The sequence below is a fragment of the Grampus griseus genome (genome assembly GCF_964374135.1).
Source record: "Grampus griseus genome assembly, chromosome: 11".
NCBI lineage: Eukaryota > Metazoa > Chordata > Mammalia > Artiodactyla > Delphinidae > Grampus > Grampus griseus.
In genome coordinates this window covers 17582431-17596798 of record NC_139005.1, presented here as the reverse complement: position 1 = coordinate 17596798, position 14368 = coordinate 17582431, and the positions used below count along the sequence as shown (strand labels likewise).

Here is a 14368-nt window from a genome sequence, read left to right as displayed (position 1 = left end):
AAATTGTCACTTCCAGTAACCTCTTCCTGGGGCTTGTACCGACAGCTATATAAAAGAGAAAAATGCTTTGAAATTATTGTATGCAAAACACAAATAGTGATTTTGAGGATACAGAGCATTACCATTCTTTTAGATTTTTAAGAAATTTAATCTGTGTCCTATGGTTTGATGTCATTTGAGTTAAGCAGAATGGAATTTTTCTAGACCCTGAACAGGATTTCAGAAAAGCAAGACTAGCTAGGATTATTTAACTCTAAAGCTGAGCAAATACATCTTTTAAGCACAAGTCTTCTCTTTTTCTTCTCTGGTTTATTTTTTTTTCCCTGTTCCTTACTTTTTGAGTCAATCTGAGATCTTATCTTCATGTAGTATTTGCGTATTCTGCAGTAATTAAAAGGCATGTTTAGACTGAGGCCAGTTTACTGGATTGAGACCTTGAGGACTATGCCAAGTTTCATATCTATGTGGTTAGGAACTTGAATTATTTGGAAAGTGCAAGGAAATACTGAGTTAATACTTGACATTAACTGGGTGACCCAAGGCCAAGTTACCTGTGTTTCTGTGGACCCTTGACTCAAATATTTTGATAGACGGCACCCACCCATGGATCTAATAGCTCCAAAAATTCAGGAATATATTCAGTTGTTGGTGATGTCTTCTGTTTATTGAAAACATTTTGATGTCATCATTGCTTCCACATACTCTGAGTAAGCTGTAGAGTCTGGGAGAACAAATGAAGGTTACTTAACTAAGTTTAAGTAGAGAGCCATATTTTACATGGCATTACTTAAAAACAACAACAACTGCTTTTGGGGGTTTTCCATACTTGCCAGTTTATTCTAGCTGTGTAAGAAATGTAAGAATCCAGACCCAGGGAAGAAAACACAAATCCTTCCTTATTACAGAATATATTTTGTGTATTGTAACTACAGCTCATCCATTCTCTTCCTTTCCTTCTCTATCAGAATATTTTTTCAATTCACATGGAGAAATTCTCAGTTACTAATGTTTTATTTCCCAGAAGATTGTGGGCATATACATATAAATACTTTAATGTTATGTAAGTTGTATTTCAGTTTTGTTTTATTTTCAGTTAAACACAAATCAATTACATAGTCTAATGGTTGAGTTATTATATTATTTTGATATAGTTATCACATTCTTTGCATTGTGTTTTTTGTATGTGTATTATGCATTAAAAAGGAACATTTGCTTAACATTTTCTTAATCTCCAGGCCCCTTAAATAATTATTTATGAAAAAAATTTTAATTTTGAAAAGAGCTGAATGTTAAAACTCAGTTAGCATCTACCATAATGATGATGTATTAATTTTATGACACTGAGTTACTCTGCCGAGAGAAAATTATGATGGATGAGGTGCATGTGCTAATGTTAAAAGTGCTGTATTGGACTCTCAGATGAATCTTGCAGCTATTTTTTGACTAGTGAATATGGGAAATTTTCTTTTCACACTGAGTGTAAAAGGAAAAGTCTTATTTTAAAATCACAACCACCTACTACATGGGTTGTTATTTTGGAGTTATTTCTTTTAGAACTTCCTCTTTTTAAATATTAAGCAAACAGGGTCATACAATAAGGGAAAGAGTGGGGTGGTTTTGAAAAGGTAATTATCTTTAATTAGACTTTAGTTAATGTTAGATTATGATAGCATGTTCCTTCTTCTCTATCTATTTCTACTTCTTATTAACTCTGCTGTCTGTGTCTTTCTAGTTCCTGTCAAGTGGTGTTGTCAATTGTGTTCTTATTTGTAGTGTTTTTTGTTTTTTTCTTACTATTCTGCACCTAAAACTGATCTACTAATTTGCTGTTTTGAACTCAGCCTTTGTCGGAATTATGGGTAACACAAGATCTTACAAACTGCTAGACTGGAATAGTTTCAATTCAGGTATTTTAATGGTCATTCAGTACTACATATGCTGACAAAAATTATGGCAGCTCAGTGAAGTTTTTAGAAATGTTCTAGATTAAATAGGCTTAATGTCAATTCAGTTATACAGATACATTTTGCAATACATATGTGATAACTTTTGTAATCTCCATGGAAATGGCAAACAAAAATGTGTTAACTAAAATGAATTAATCAAAACCATAGAAATACCATAAATTATGAATGACTTCTGTTAGGTGATTAACTTTCAGAATGATAACTTTAAATTATATTTATTACATTTTGGACAGTTTTTTCATATCAGGTAAATGACACTGGCATTAGCTTTGTGATTAAGGAAATATTAATTGTTAAATGTATAAGTATTAAATGACTAGTTTAATAATCGTAAAGTATATTTAAACTTCAATTGAGATTTGATTATAATATATTTAGTGTTCTAGAAATATTATAAAAGTATAGCTTAGCATTTTTATTTATAATTCTAGAGTGTTCCAAAATTTGGTAAGTAAGAGCAGATTTTGGGGGGATTAACAGCTTTCATAAGCTTTCCTCCTTCCCCTTCGACATGAGAATATATTTTTTCTTTTTAAGTAATTTTACATATGAATATAGTTTGTAGCTTTTAAAGAAACTAAACTAAGATAGCTTTACAGCTGATGATGTGGTTTAGAGTCAAAGGCAATTTTTCTTTTTGTTAAAAGCATGTTCTGTTAATATAAATATCTACATTTTTATGTTATTTCTATTTTAGATTTAAATTAAATACTAGAGCCATTTTGATTTAGTATCAGAAACTGGTATTTTCCTATAGAACTTTTTCAGTTAATTGCGTCAGAAAGTACATCTATTTACAGAAAAATAAAAACAGAAACACCAGGAGGCTTAGCATTTGAGATAATATCCCATAATCTTTTCAGTATTGTAAACTTTTTTTGTTCTTAGGAGTCCAGGATGTAAGTTCTGATGTAAGTAGTGCATGTTTGACTATGAAGTAACTCATGTTCATCACGTAGATTTACCTAAAGTCAGTCTAGTACACAATCTGATCAAGTCCAACCTTTGCAGATTTAGACCGACATCAATTGGTAAATCTTTGGGGAAATTACCTCTATTTCCTATCCAAGTTTTTGCCAGCATGTTATCACATTGATTAGAATTAATCATTTGTAATGTCATGCTTTATACTTAATTTTTAGTGAGAAATTAAAAATACCCTGCTGGATTCATTTAATAAAAATAAGACTATATATTTAAAACATAGGCAGATTAGGGTAGTGGGCAGAGAAAAAGGCTAATTACATAAGTACAGGACATTGAGGGCATAAATCATTAATAATTTAAGGAGCCTGAAACCTTGTGAGGGCAAATATGTTTAGAATGAGAGATGTATTAAATGATAGAACAGTTTTGGAAAAGTGGAAAAGGCAAAAGTTAAATCTTGTAGACATAATAAAGACTTTGTCCCATGTAAGCAGAATTACAGAATCTGGCGAGGAAAAACATGGTTGAGGAAGCAGTATATCTTGCCATCATTTAAAATAAAGTCCAGTAGTAAGTATAAGAAAGAAAAGGTGGATATGTTACAGCGTATTAAAAGATGACGCTTTTAGTTTAATGCGCTCATAGTTGTATGCTTTTGATTGAGGTGTTAGAATCGTTTGATTCCAATAGTTGGCACATATTCAGAAACCAGGTTTTTTTGGATACTAGTTTCAGAAAAATAACTTGATAATTCTGAAAAAAAAGTGATTTATTTGGTAAATATATTCAAATCATTTATATATTTTTCTCCATCATTAGGGAATATTTAGCCACTCCTGTCCTGTATTACCATAGAAAATCAAGAATTGACCACATCAGTAAGAAAAGTAGTTGTTGATACAGTTTCTATTAATGCTAGAAACTGTTCATCAATATTGTATTTTCTGGACCCTCTGAATACCAGGTGTTAGATGCCTTCCAAGAGAAAAGAGAAGGGAACACATGGTAGTCAAACATACTTACTAATTATTAGACATTCCTATTTCAGAAACATTAAAATGTGGGAAAATATAGGAGAACATTTTATATCACACAATAGTATTTCATGAAATACGATATATCATGCACACATTTATTAGAATTTATTTTTTGCCATACAGTTCACTAGATAATAGGTGTGCAAAGGTGCCAGTCCTCCTATTTTCAGAAAGCTCATATTCTGGGAGGATAGAAGAATATGTAAATGGATTACTGTGTGTTATGGAGTGATACAAGATACAGAGTTAAAGAGGAAGGCAGGATTAACGCTGTGTGGCAGGGAAGCTTATAGAGGTGGTAATTCTTGAGCTCAGTGTTGGATGGTATATGGGAGATTCACGCAGATTTATATTTCAGACAGTGTATTTGGAGCCATGTTAATACATTCTGTGAATGTAGTTCTGAAACTTCAAGCATGTGCAAAACAATATCCTAGCCATTACTCATTCGATGATGTTTATTACATAGCTACTTCATACTTATTTTAAGTTTTTTGCCATTAATTTAGAATGTCTTTGTTAGTTTACCTTTTTTTTCCTGCCCCCTTTTCTCCTGCTTTGTTGTCTTAGTTTGTGTTAACTACAAGTGATAGAAAATATTTTTATAGAGCAGGAAGAAGGGAATTCAGTATCTGAGAATTTATTTAAAAATTATTACCTTTTCTTACCTTGTTTCTTATTTTTTTGGCCTGGTAACAGACTTTGAGAAAGACAAGATGAATCGTGCTGCTAGGAAGGAGGATGTAACATTTGCGGATCTGTATGTGACATGCCAGGAGCAGGAGGTGCATAGGAATAAGACAGGGTAGCCCATGACCACATTTGCATTAAATCATTGACTAGAGGTTGGAGAATGGATTTAAGAGCAGCAAGACTAGAGACAGGGAGCCCAGTTAGTAGACTGCAGTGGTACTGGCCAGATAAGTGACCTAGGATTTGGTGGTAATAGGAGAGCTAAAGGTTTATAGTACACTTACTATGTACTACATACTCTTCTAAGTGCTTTATGGTAGTAGATCATTTAATCCTCAAAACACAACCCTGACATAGGCATTATTCCTATTTTGTAGATGAGCAATATGAAATGTAGCAGTTTCCCCAAAGTAAAATAGAAAGTGACTGAGCCAGAGTTTCAACCTTACTACTTTGGCTTCAGGACTTAAACTCGTAACCATAAATTTACGAACTATTTATAATGTAAAATCCACAGGACTTGGTGATTAGTAGGATGTGGTGAGTAAAACAGGCTCTTGGCAACTTTCAGCTGAGAGAGAAAGATAGATTATGGTTATTCCACATGTCTACAAGTCTGACATCCCAGGGGGCATGTGGAAACTCAAGTCTATTTGAAAGTTCAGTTGTAAACTTTTAAGAGTAAATTTTCATAGCCCGAGCTTATTGTTTCTCAGATGGCTATGATCTTTTTTTTTCTTCTGAGTTTACCACTAAAATTATTTCTGAATAGCTCACACATACATGTTTCTTAATTAGTAATAGTCTCAGTGAGTTGAGTAAAATTTGTTATTTTTTCTTGTGTAGGATGCCTGTCAGCTTAGATAATTTTTTCAGGAAGTGACAAGAGGAAATATAAAGTAGTTATATAATGTGGTTTGAAAAGTACTAGTTTGAAATAGCTTATAAACTTAGACAATATTTTTAAGAGTGTTTTTAAGTCCTGAGTTAGTAAAACAAGGTGTTTGAAAACTAACTTTTGTTTCTGAGAATATTCTAAAAAGTTTTTTTTTTTAAGTTTTAGACAGATTGTAGATTTTAAGACATTAGGCTGAAGATTTTCTCAATCTTATAGTAAATGAACTTTGGCTAGTGATAATGCAAGCTCTAGATTAGTGGTCTGAATTTAGAAAATATTACTCTTTTTTGTTAGTTTTTAGAACTGTAGTTGTTTAGAAATTTCACTTTATTTTGGGGGCAAAAATTAGTAGTTAAAACCTAAGAAATGTATAGTTACTGCTTTAAAAATATTTAATTTTAACAAAATATGAGTCAGCTGGTATATAAGGAAATATTTATAGAATATACATAGCAGTCTGATCATGCAAATATTTCTTCAGTGGTTGTTTGTGGAGTGCCCACCATGTCTTGAGCACAATGCTGGGGATTGGGAACACCAGTGTTCATCCAGTGTAAATCCTCATCCTTTTTACATACCTGGTCGAGGCTTTTTGTTATACTATTTTGCTCTGTGAGTGTGTGTGTGTGTGTGTATGTGTTAGTTAAATGGAGATAGGCTTTCTTGGAACTTGAATTCTGCTGATAATCTCAGCAATTATTATTTTTCTATGTCTGAGAGACACTCATGAGCAGCTGTGCAAACTAAGCCTAAAGTAGTTAAGCAGCTTTTGGTTTTCAGTATTTTAATAAGGTTTTCAGGAAATAGATATATAGAGTTCAAGAAGGCATAAATATAGCATGCGTGACATGTGAGCTTTTCTTTATAATGTGACATATAACTGTAATACATAATTTTCCCTCTATACATAATGTAACGATATTCATTACTTTTCATTCTTTACTGTTAAAAAAAAAAGTCAGATGGGTAATCTCCTTAAGTGTGAAATTTCACTCTTTTCATATATATGTATATGTAAAGTGTAACTGGATACTCTGTTACATTATTTTAATGTAACATGTAAATGTAATATATCATTCTCTCTCTGTATAAAATAATGTAACTGGCTGCCAGTTACATTATGTATAAAGAGTGAAATTTCACAATCAAGGAGTAGATTACATATTTGACTTTTTTTTTTTTTTTACAAATAGTAAAGACTCCAGTTTGATCCAACATGGATTGTATCCCAGCCACCATCCTAACATTCTAAATTACTATGTCTTGAAGTTTTCTCTGACTTGCACATCACTTCTTCTATAATGAGACTCTTCTTTTTAGTCTTTACTGAATCACCATCCAGTTTAAGGCTGTATACTCCCTTGAACCTGAACTCTCTAATTTCTATTTCATTAGGGGAAATATGTCTTCTTCAAAAGGTTGTTTTGGGTTGGAATATTAATTTCAGGTATTTGAGAATGTAGCTTTTTGTGCTGTCCGTTAACAAGATACACTATCATTGTACTGAAAATCCTACCTAACACTTCATCTTTCTTGCTTATTTAAAAATTAGATTGAATAACTATCCATTTCCTATTTTTCTTTCAACTAGATTAAAAGATTCCCAAGGACAGAGTTATTCTCTTCTAGAGCTATATAAAAATAGAACTAAATTGAACACTTTAGGTAGTCAGCGTTTCTTAGTTGCAAGTGTGTAATTGCCTAAAATCTCAAAGGGATTCAGTTTTATAAAAGCATGTTATGTTGAGTTGTTCATTTCTTTACTTTTTGAGGTGTAAACTATTACTGTCATTTTAGGAATCTTTACCAGTGTCACCTGTACTTCAAAAACAAGATAAAATGCTAAAACGATGGCAAGATATCAAGCTATGGCCATGCTCTAGACAAGTAACAGTAGTAAAGTGAATTGACTGTGGTGTCAACCCAGGCATGAAGACATTACCCCTAAAAAAGGCATCAGTGAGGTCTAGAGCTCAGTTCATGCCTACGATTAAAAGGATATAGTAAAAGATTTGTGTATTAGCAATGAAGAGTTTTGACCCTTAGAAGAAAAACATAAAATAGTATGAAATATAGTTTGTATAAATATATAACTTTTAATATCTCCTAAAATGATAATCTTTTTATAATTATAAGTAATTCTATAGATTATTAGGAGGAGCATGGTATTTAAAGTGAAAATATTTTTTTCTTGACATCTCTGAAATGTTTATTTGCAACCCTCGCATCTCAGCTGTATATCCTTCAAGTGACCAGATTGTATACAGTTTCATATATGGCATGTATAGTTGCCAGCAAATTTTTAAGCCGGACTCTTTGTTTTGCCTTTTATATTAGTATGGTAACTCCTTAGTTTTTACTTTTGTAGGGTGAGTAAAACACTTCAAATTCACTAGTGTGTTTCCTGTAAGAAATGTAATTAGCTGTTTCTAAGCTTTAAAAATTCCATTAATAGGGATTAAATACTATGATATTTCTGAATTTTCAGTGGTAATAAGTTAGGCAACTATGATATTTCTGAATTTTCAGTGGTAATAAGTTAGGCTGAGTTATGATTACTACTTGAATTTTCTCTGGCTCATCTCTGGCATTAAGTATAAAATAGGCTTTGAAGATAAATTTAACTTTTCTGTAATATTAAATAAATTGATTTATCCTAATTTTATCTTAATTAACCCCTAAATTTAATAGCCAAAAAGTTCCTTTGACTTCTTGCTTACAGTTGTAGGTAATTATTGTTAATCCAATTACTAGTTTGTGATTAAGTGCTCCCTACTGTATGCTTGCCTTGCTTTCACCTAGAATCTAGGGCCATTACTTTCTGTAACCATTTCAGTGAGCTGCCATAGTTTTCAGTCTGTACTGTCACCTGATCCAAGCATGCGCCAAAACATCCACTGTTTCTGGCTCTTGTCTGCTGAATCTGCTTTGCAAAACCCTTCGTTCTTTGAGCTTTTGCTTTAGCCAAAAACCAAATTTAAGAAATTCTTTGGAGTGTGGACATATGCCATTTGCTTCCTTAGCCCCCCTGTTATGTAACTCTTTAGCTTTTATTAAGCTTGTAAATACTTTATTAAGTACAACAGTGGCATCCCCATGTGTAATTGTGTGGCTCATGTGTCAAAAATAAAGGCTGCTTGTGAACTTGTCAGAAGAGAATGAATGCTCTACTTGCGCTGCATTCAGCATTTTTTCTTTTTTTTTTTTTTAATCAGCCACTTATTCTTTCATAGTGTTTGGTTTAATTATCTGATTATTTTATGTATTATACCAAGGTAAGTCTGATGTAAAAAAACTTTGTATTCTCTGTGGTTACATGTATCTCATAGTAATTATTATTACATATTTTTCCATTTAGGCATGCTGGCCTTTCTAAATAAATAGATCTTGAACTTAAAATAAGTAACTTCCTCCATTTTTCATTAATTTAAACAACAGTATTGTGGATTACTTCCTGTAAAATTCATTTTTAAAACAGAAAAGCTACCGTGTATTACTTGCAGCAAGATGTAGGCAAACCTAATGTGAGAAATCTAAAAATGTAGTGTACGATTATTTGGTTTAGCAAGTAGTATTGTAAACTACTGGGATGATGTAAAAAGTAAATAGCATGTTCTACTATTAAATTTTAGAAAAGTTAGACTTTTTGTTTTACATAGTTTTTCAGGAAAATAATTATTTTCTAAACTGAGATATATTTCTCTTATTTGTGATATCTATTTTCAAAGAATCATAAGTACTTTGATAGATTGAGCAACTACTTGAATAATAGTTCATCTTAATGATGTAAAATTTCCCTATTAGGAAAGGATGATGTTAAATAGATATCCAAATTGGTCTGAAAACATGTATGTCCTAAAAAGAATGGATTTGAAAGTGTATTTGTGCTGTTGACGTCTACATGTCAGTTAGGAATATGAAGAAGTTCTTTAACATAGTAGTGTATGTGCAAAATAGGGCCGCCTAATTGTCTCACACATTTCTTAATTCATAATATTGATTGCTAACACCATATTGTAGTAGTTTCTGTTTCTTTTCCTTCTTTATTTTATCTCGTACTCTGATCTTTTCCTAAGTTTCCTGTAGTTTGCCTTTCTTTCTTTTCTTCTGAAAGAAAGTTTTAAGGTAGCTCTGTATTGGATCCAAAACTTTAAATCAAGAACTGGCTGGCATCATTTGTAGTTCTGGCTTTTATCTCCTCATTTCTCCCCTTTGCTGATCTCCTCCCTGCGGGGGAGATCATAGGAATGTGAGCTATACCAAGCCTTTTAACCTTTCTTTACTTTGCTGTCTTCAGTATTTCACTAGTGAGTATGATTCTACTTATTCTACTTATTTTGAAAAACGTATTTGAAAACTGCATAAGTACTGAAATTCAAAAAGAAGGCTTTTGGATTGTTTGATTTCCAGTCTTAATAGTGCCTTTTATGTGGAAAATTTACAGTAAGAACTTAGCATATTATTTAGAGTTGTTTTTTCTATTCCAAATTGTTCCCAAACGGAAGTGCCACAAAGAGAAACAAATTAGGATATGCTGATTATAGACCGTTTCTTTTTTAAACATCTTTGCACTTAAAAAGTTACTATATATGCAGCTGCTGTTCATCAGTAGTTTGCAGCTAAATGCAAGTGATTAGGAAGTATGTGTGACAGATGCTCCATCTATAATGCTCCATTACAAGCAATATTGGACTCCTTATGGTAATAAAATGCAATTCTGTGATTCTAAAGCATTTTCTTAATGACAGAGCCACTTATGGAGTTACAGTGTTCTATCTGAAATTTGTCCTTATGAACATTAACCAGATTCTTTGTATTAATCTTTTAAATGTATTTGCTTTCCTTATTTTGCATTGGCCAGTCCCTTTATTTCTTGCCACTTTGCTTCAGGACCCACATCTCTTTAGAAGAGTGGCTACAGATGGCTTTCTGCTTTTTCACATTGACAAATCTTTGCCTTGGAAAGAACCCAGAATATAGCGCATTATAAAAAATAGGTACCAGGAAATGAAATCAGAATTTAAGTTAAATTTATGGATATAACTCATAAGGTATCCACTCAGGGAGGTGAGACATAGGATGTCCTTTTAGGTTAAGATTGGAATCTGGAAACTCTGGGTCTACCTTTCAAGTTGTATCTAATAAAATACATCCCTGTAGGTGTCCCTTAAAGTAATAAAGCAAATAGAACTAGGTGGTTTATCTTCTAGCAATCGAGTTTAAAATGTTAAACTTTTTGAGAAGTAGCATTAAATTAAAATGTTAATAAGCTTTTTGAGAAGTAGCATTTTAAAGATGTGAAGTTTTAAAAACTGCTGTAGAATAGTACTTCTTTGCCTTCCAGAGTATGCTTATTTTAACCATTTCTTGTTCAAATAGACAACGTGCTATTGAGTAGTGAACTGATTTAAAATTTATTTTTCAGATGAACCAGAAACTCGAGATGCGTGGTGGGCAGAAATCAGACAAGAAATAAAATCACATGCCAAAGCATTAGGCTGTCATGCTGTAGTGGGCTACAGTGAATCAACTAGCATCTGGTAAATGAAAACAACTTGATTTTCTAGATGCTGTAAGTTACAGATTGTCATCTGAAAGGCGGAAAGCTTTATGCAGATACAGGGAAAAGAAGAATAGTGGAGTGGTCCAGGAGCATGGGCTTTTTTAGAGTATATCACACCGAGGTTCATATGCCAGATTTGCTACTTAATTAATGTGAAACTTTGGGAAGGTTACTCTACTCCTGTGAGCCTCAGTTTGTACACTGAAGTGGAGATAATAACTGCCTATCAGTTAAGGTTATTGAGGGATTAAATGAGAATATAATACTGGCACATAGCAAGTATTAACTCTAGGCCTACTTTACTCCAGTTTGTGACTCCACTAACTCCTTCCTCTGGGATTTTGGAACCCTTGATCTATTGTAAATGAACTTGCCATGTGTCTTCAAAGTTCATTGTAAACTCTTTCTGCCTTTTTTTTTTACTAACTGTAACTTAACTTTCTCCTGCCAACAAATCATCCTTTCTAACTCTACCCAGTTAGGAGGGGACTTCCATACTCCTAGTTCTCAATCCACTTTTCTCCTACCTTTCATTTGGATAGCCTCTCCTCCTTAACATACATGACATTCCACAGTTTAGAATTTTCTACCTCCAAAACTTTCTTCTGCCTTGTTCATTACTGCTTGGCCAATCTCCTCCAGTTAAACAAGGTTATCTCCCTTCTAACAGCCTGGCATTGTACTTTCTCATTCTCAAATCCTCTATCCCCACGTGACTTTCAGCCTTATTTTGGACCTTATTGTCGCTTGAAACTGCTTCTCTTTAAAAATTTGAAACCATAGGGCTTCCCTGGTGGTGCAGTGGTTGAGAATCTGCCTGCCAATGCAGGGGACACGAGTTCGAGCCCTGGTCTGGGAAGACCCCACGTGCCGCGAAGCAACTGGGCCCGTGAGCCACAACTACTGAGCCTGCGCGACTGGAGCCTGTGCTCCACAACAAGAAAGGCCGCGACAGTGAGAGGCCCGCGCACCGCGATGAAGAGTGGCCCCCCCTTGCCACAACTGGAGAAAGCCCTCGCACAGAAATGAAGACCCAACACAGCAAAAATAAATTAATTAATTAATAAACTCCTACCCCCAAGATCTTCAAAAAACAAACAAACAAACAAACAAAAAACAAAAAAAAAATTGAAACCATAAAATTGCCCTCTTGGATCACAACTTAATATTTTTCCACCCATCCCATTTGCTCATTTACACCTAGTTTGTTTTGACCCTTATCCTAACCAAGAGTTTTCCCAGTTCCTTACATAGGTTCTGACTTTACTTGCTATCTGCCATCCTTGAACCCTACTTTCCACTTGTTCAGAAGTTTGTATTGGATATCATCTAGAAACTGTGTGACCTTCTGCTGTCTTATTTTTCCACCTTGTGTTGGATAATTCTCACTGCCAGCTATTACATGGATAACTCTCTTGTGGTGGTGGCGATCATTTTTGTTGGAGAAAAAATGATTAGACTGTAGTAAATGAGGATGTTACAGAGCCATGCTATTTCATCTTCTGAGGACCCTTTCTTTTCCTTTGCAGACCACGTATTATACCCTTGAACTGCTGTATTCCTATAGTAGCTGTTCTACTTTTGTTAAACGACTAACTTTGTTATGCTTATCCTGCCTTACTCCCCAGGTAGTCTTGCTTATTCATGGATTTCGTGTCATGCACTCTCCGGTCTTAGGGATATGGTTTTAAAAGACATAGTTCTTGCCATCAGATTCACATTCTCCTGGAGAATTATGACAAGTATAATATATTTTATGATAGAGACATCCTAGGATGCTTTAGGATCTCAGAAGGCTGGAGGTTAGAAGTAGGATTGGAAGAAAGTGTTAAGGAAGTAACTGAAGCTTGAACTGAATCTTGGGAGATGAGCATGAGTTGTATCAGTGAAGAGGAAAGGCATAGGGAGGGTTTTCAAGGCGAAAAGACTAGCATGTGGAGAAGGCCAGAGGTGTAGATCAGTGGCTGGAGATAAATCGCAGTTGCAGGAGTCTATAGAAATGAGTTCAATTAATTTACTTAGAAGTTTGCATTCACCTGATACAAATTTCTCTTTTCCCTCTAGACCTCAAAATGTCTTTGTCTTTAAATCCTATCTTTACTAGTTTTTTCTGTTCTAACCCATCCTACTTACTATTATTGGATTCAGTTCCCTGAGATGCATACCTTGAAATGCACACCTGCTCTTGTAGCTCCTTGATTTGGCGCCTTCTGTGGCTCCCCGTTACTTTTTCTGACGTTCTCAGTGCCCACTTAAACATTGTAAGCCTGGCCTCTTACAGACCATTTCTTTTATATCCTTTCTTCTGGTCCATTTACTCTTTGTTTCCAGCATTTCGTCCCTAGACTGCTACTTTTCTCACTAGCTTTGGGTGATCTCATTCAATAATTATGTTGATTGTTTAATTTTTTTGGCTTTCAAGCTGGGTGGTATGTAATCAAGAGTTTCAAAGAATTCTTTTGAAAATCAGTTTTTATCATACATATAATGATGTACCAAAAGCTCTGTTTAGTTTATTTTGTATTTTATTTGTTTCAGATATCTTTTTATTATTAAGTTTGAATTAAGCTATAACAATATATTTACATAGTTGTGCCTTTAGAATAATTTTAATACAATTCAGTATACATTTAAAGAGTATTTTAATACAGTTTGATGGGTTATTGCTGGATATTTTGAAACATTCCAGTCTTTATCAGCTTTACCATGTTTTAAAGGAGTCACACTGCTATATTAGAAATAAAGTGCCTTTCCATGGAAAAATAAAAAAATAAAAAACAAACAAGAAACAATAAAGGAATCAGTTGTCATTAATATTATGCTTTATCTTTTACAATTTTTAAATAAGAAAGAATTCTTATCCTTTCCATTTTAACAACATTATTTCTGTTTTCTATTCTAGGTTTAGGAGGTAATCCTGTGATACTAATATTTAGTAGAGTCTAACTTTAAATTTAAATTGTCACCCTTGTATCACTTTGATAGTTAACATTTTCCAAAGTTAGATTCCCTGAAAATGTTAACTTGTTTATGTTTTTTTCTTTTGTAGTGAAGAGGTCTGTATTTTATCTGCATCCGGCACAGCAGCTGTACTGAACCCTAGATTTCTGCAGGATGGCACCGTGGAGGGCTGTTTGGAACAGAGGTTGTCATGACAGCCTGGCTTATTTTCCTTAAGGGCAGAGAAGGGAGAGGTTGACTTTCTTCCTCTCAGAGCTGGGCTAGTCCTTCTCTATGAGGGTGGGTTATAGGTGTGCAATTTTGAAATCAGGACCAGGCACTT

General features: G+C 33.7%; 1 protein-coding gene across 4 annotated transcripts in view; it reads left to right on the top strand.

Moving 5' to 3' along the window:
• C2CD5 (C2 calcium dependent domain containing 5) overlaps positions 1-14368 on the top strand; it is an 82530-nt gene that overhangs the window by 35294 nt on the left and 32868 nt on the right. For all 4 annotated transcript variants that reach the window (XR_014297457.1, XM_082666527.1, XM_082666529.1 and 1 more), the window contains 2 exons: positions 10948-11062; positions 14135-14230. Coding sequence is in view for 3 of the 4 variants with exons in the window: in XM_082666527.1 (XP_082522653.1) it covers positions 10948-11062; positions 14135-14230 (211 nt within the window). In the remaining variant the exon portion in view is untranslated. The remainder of the gene's footprint in view (positions 1-10947; positions 11063-14134; positions 14231-14368) is intronic.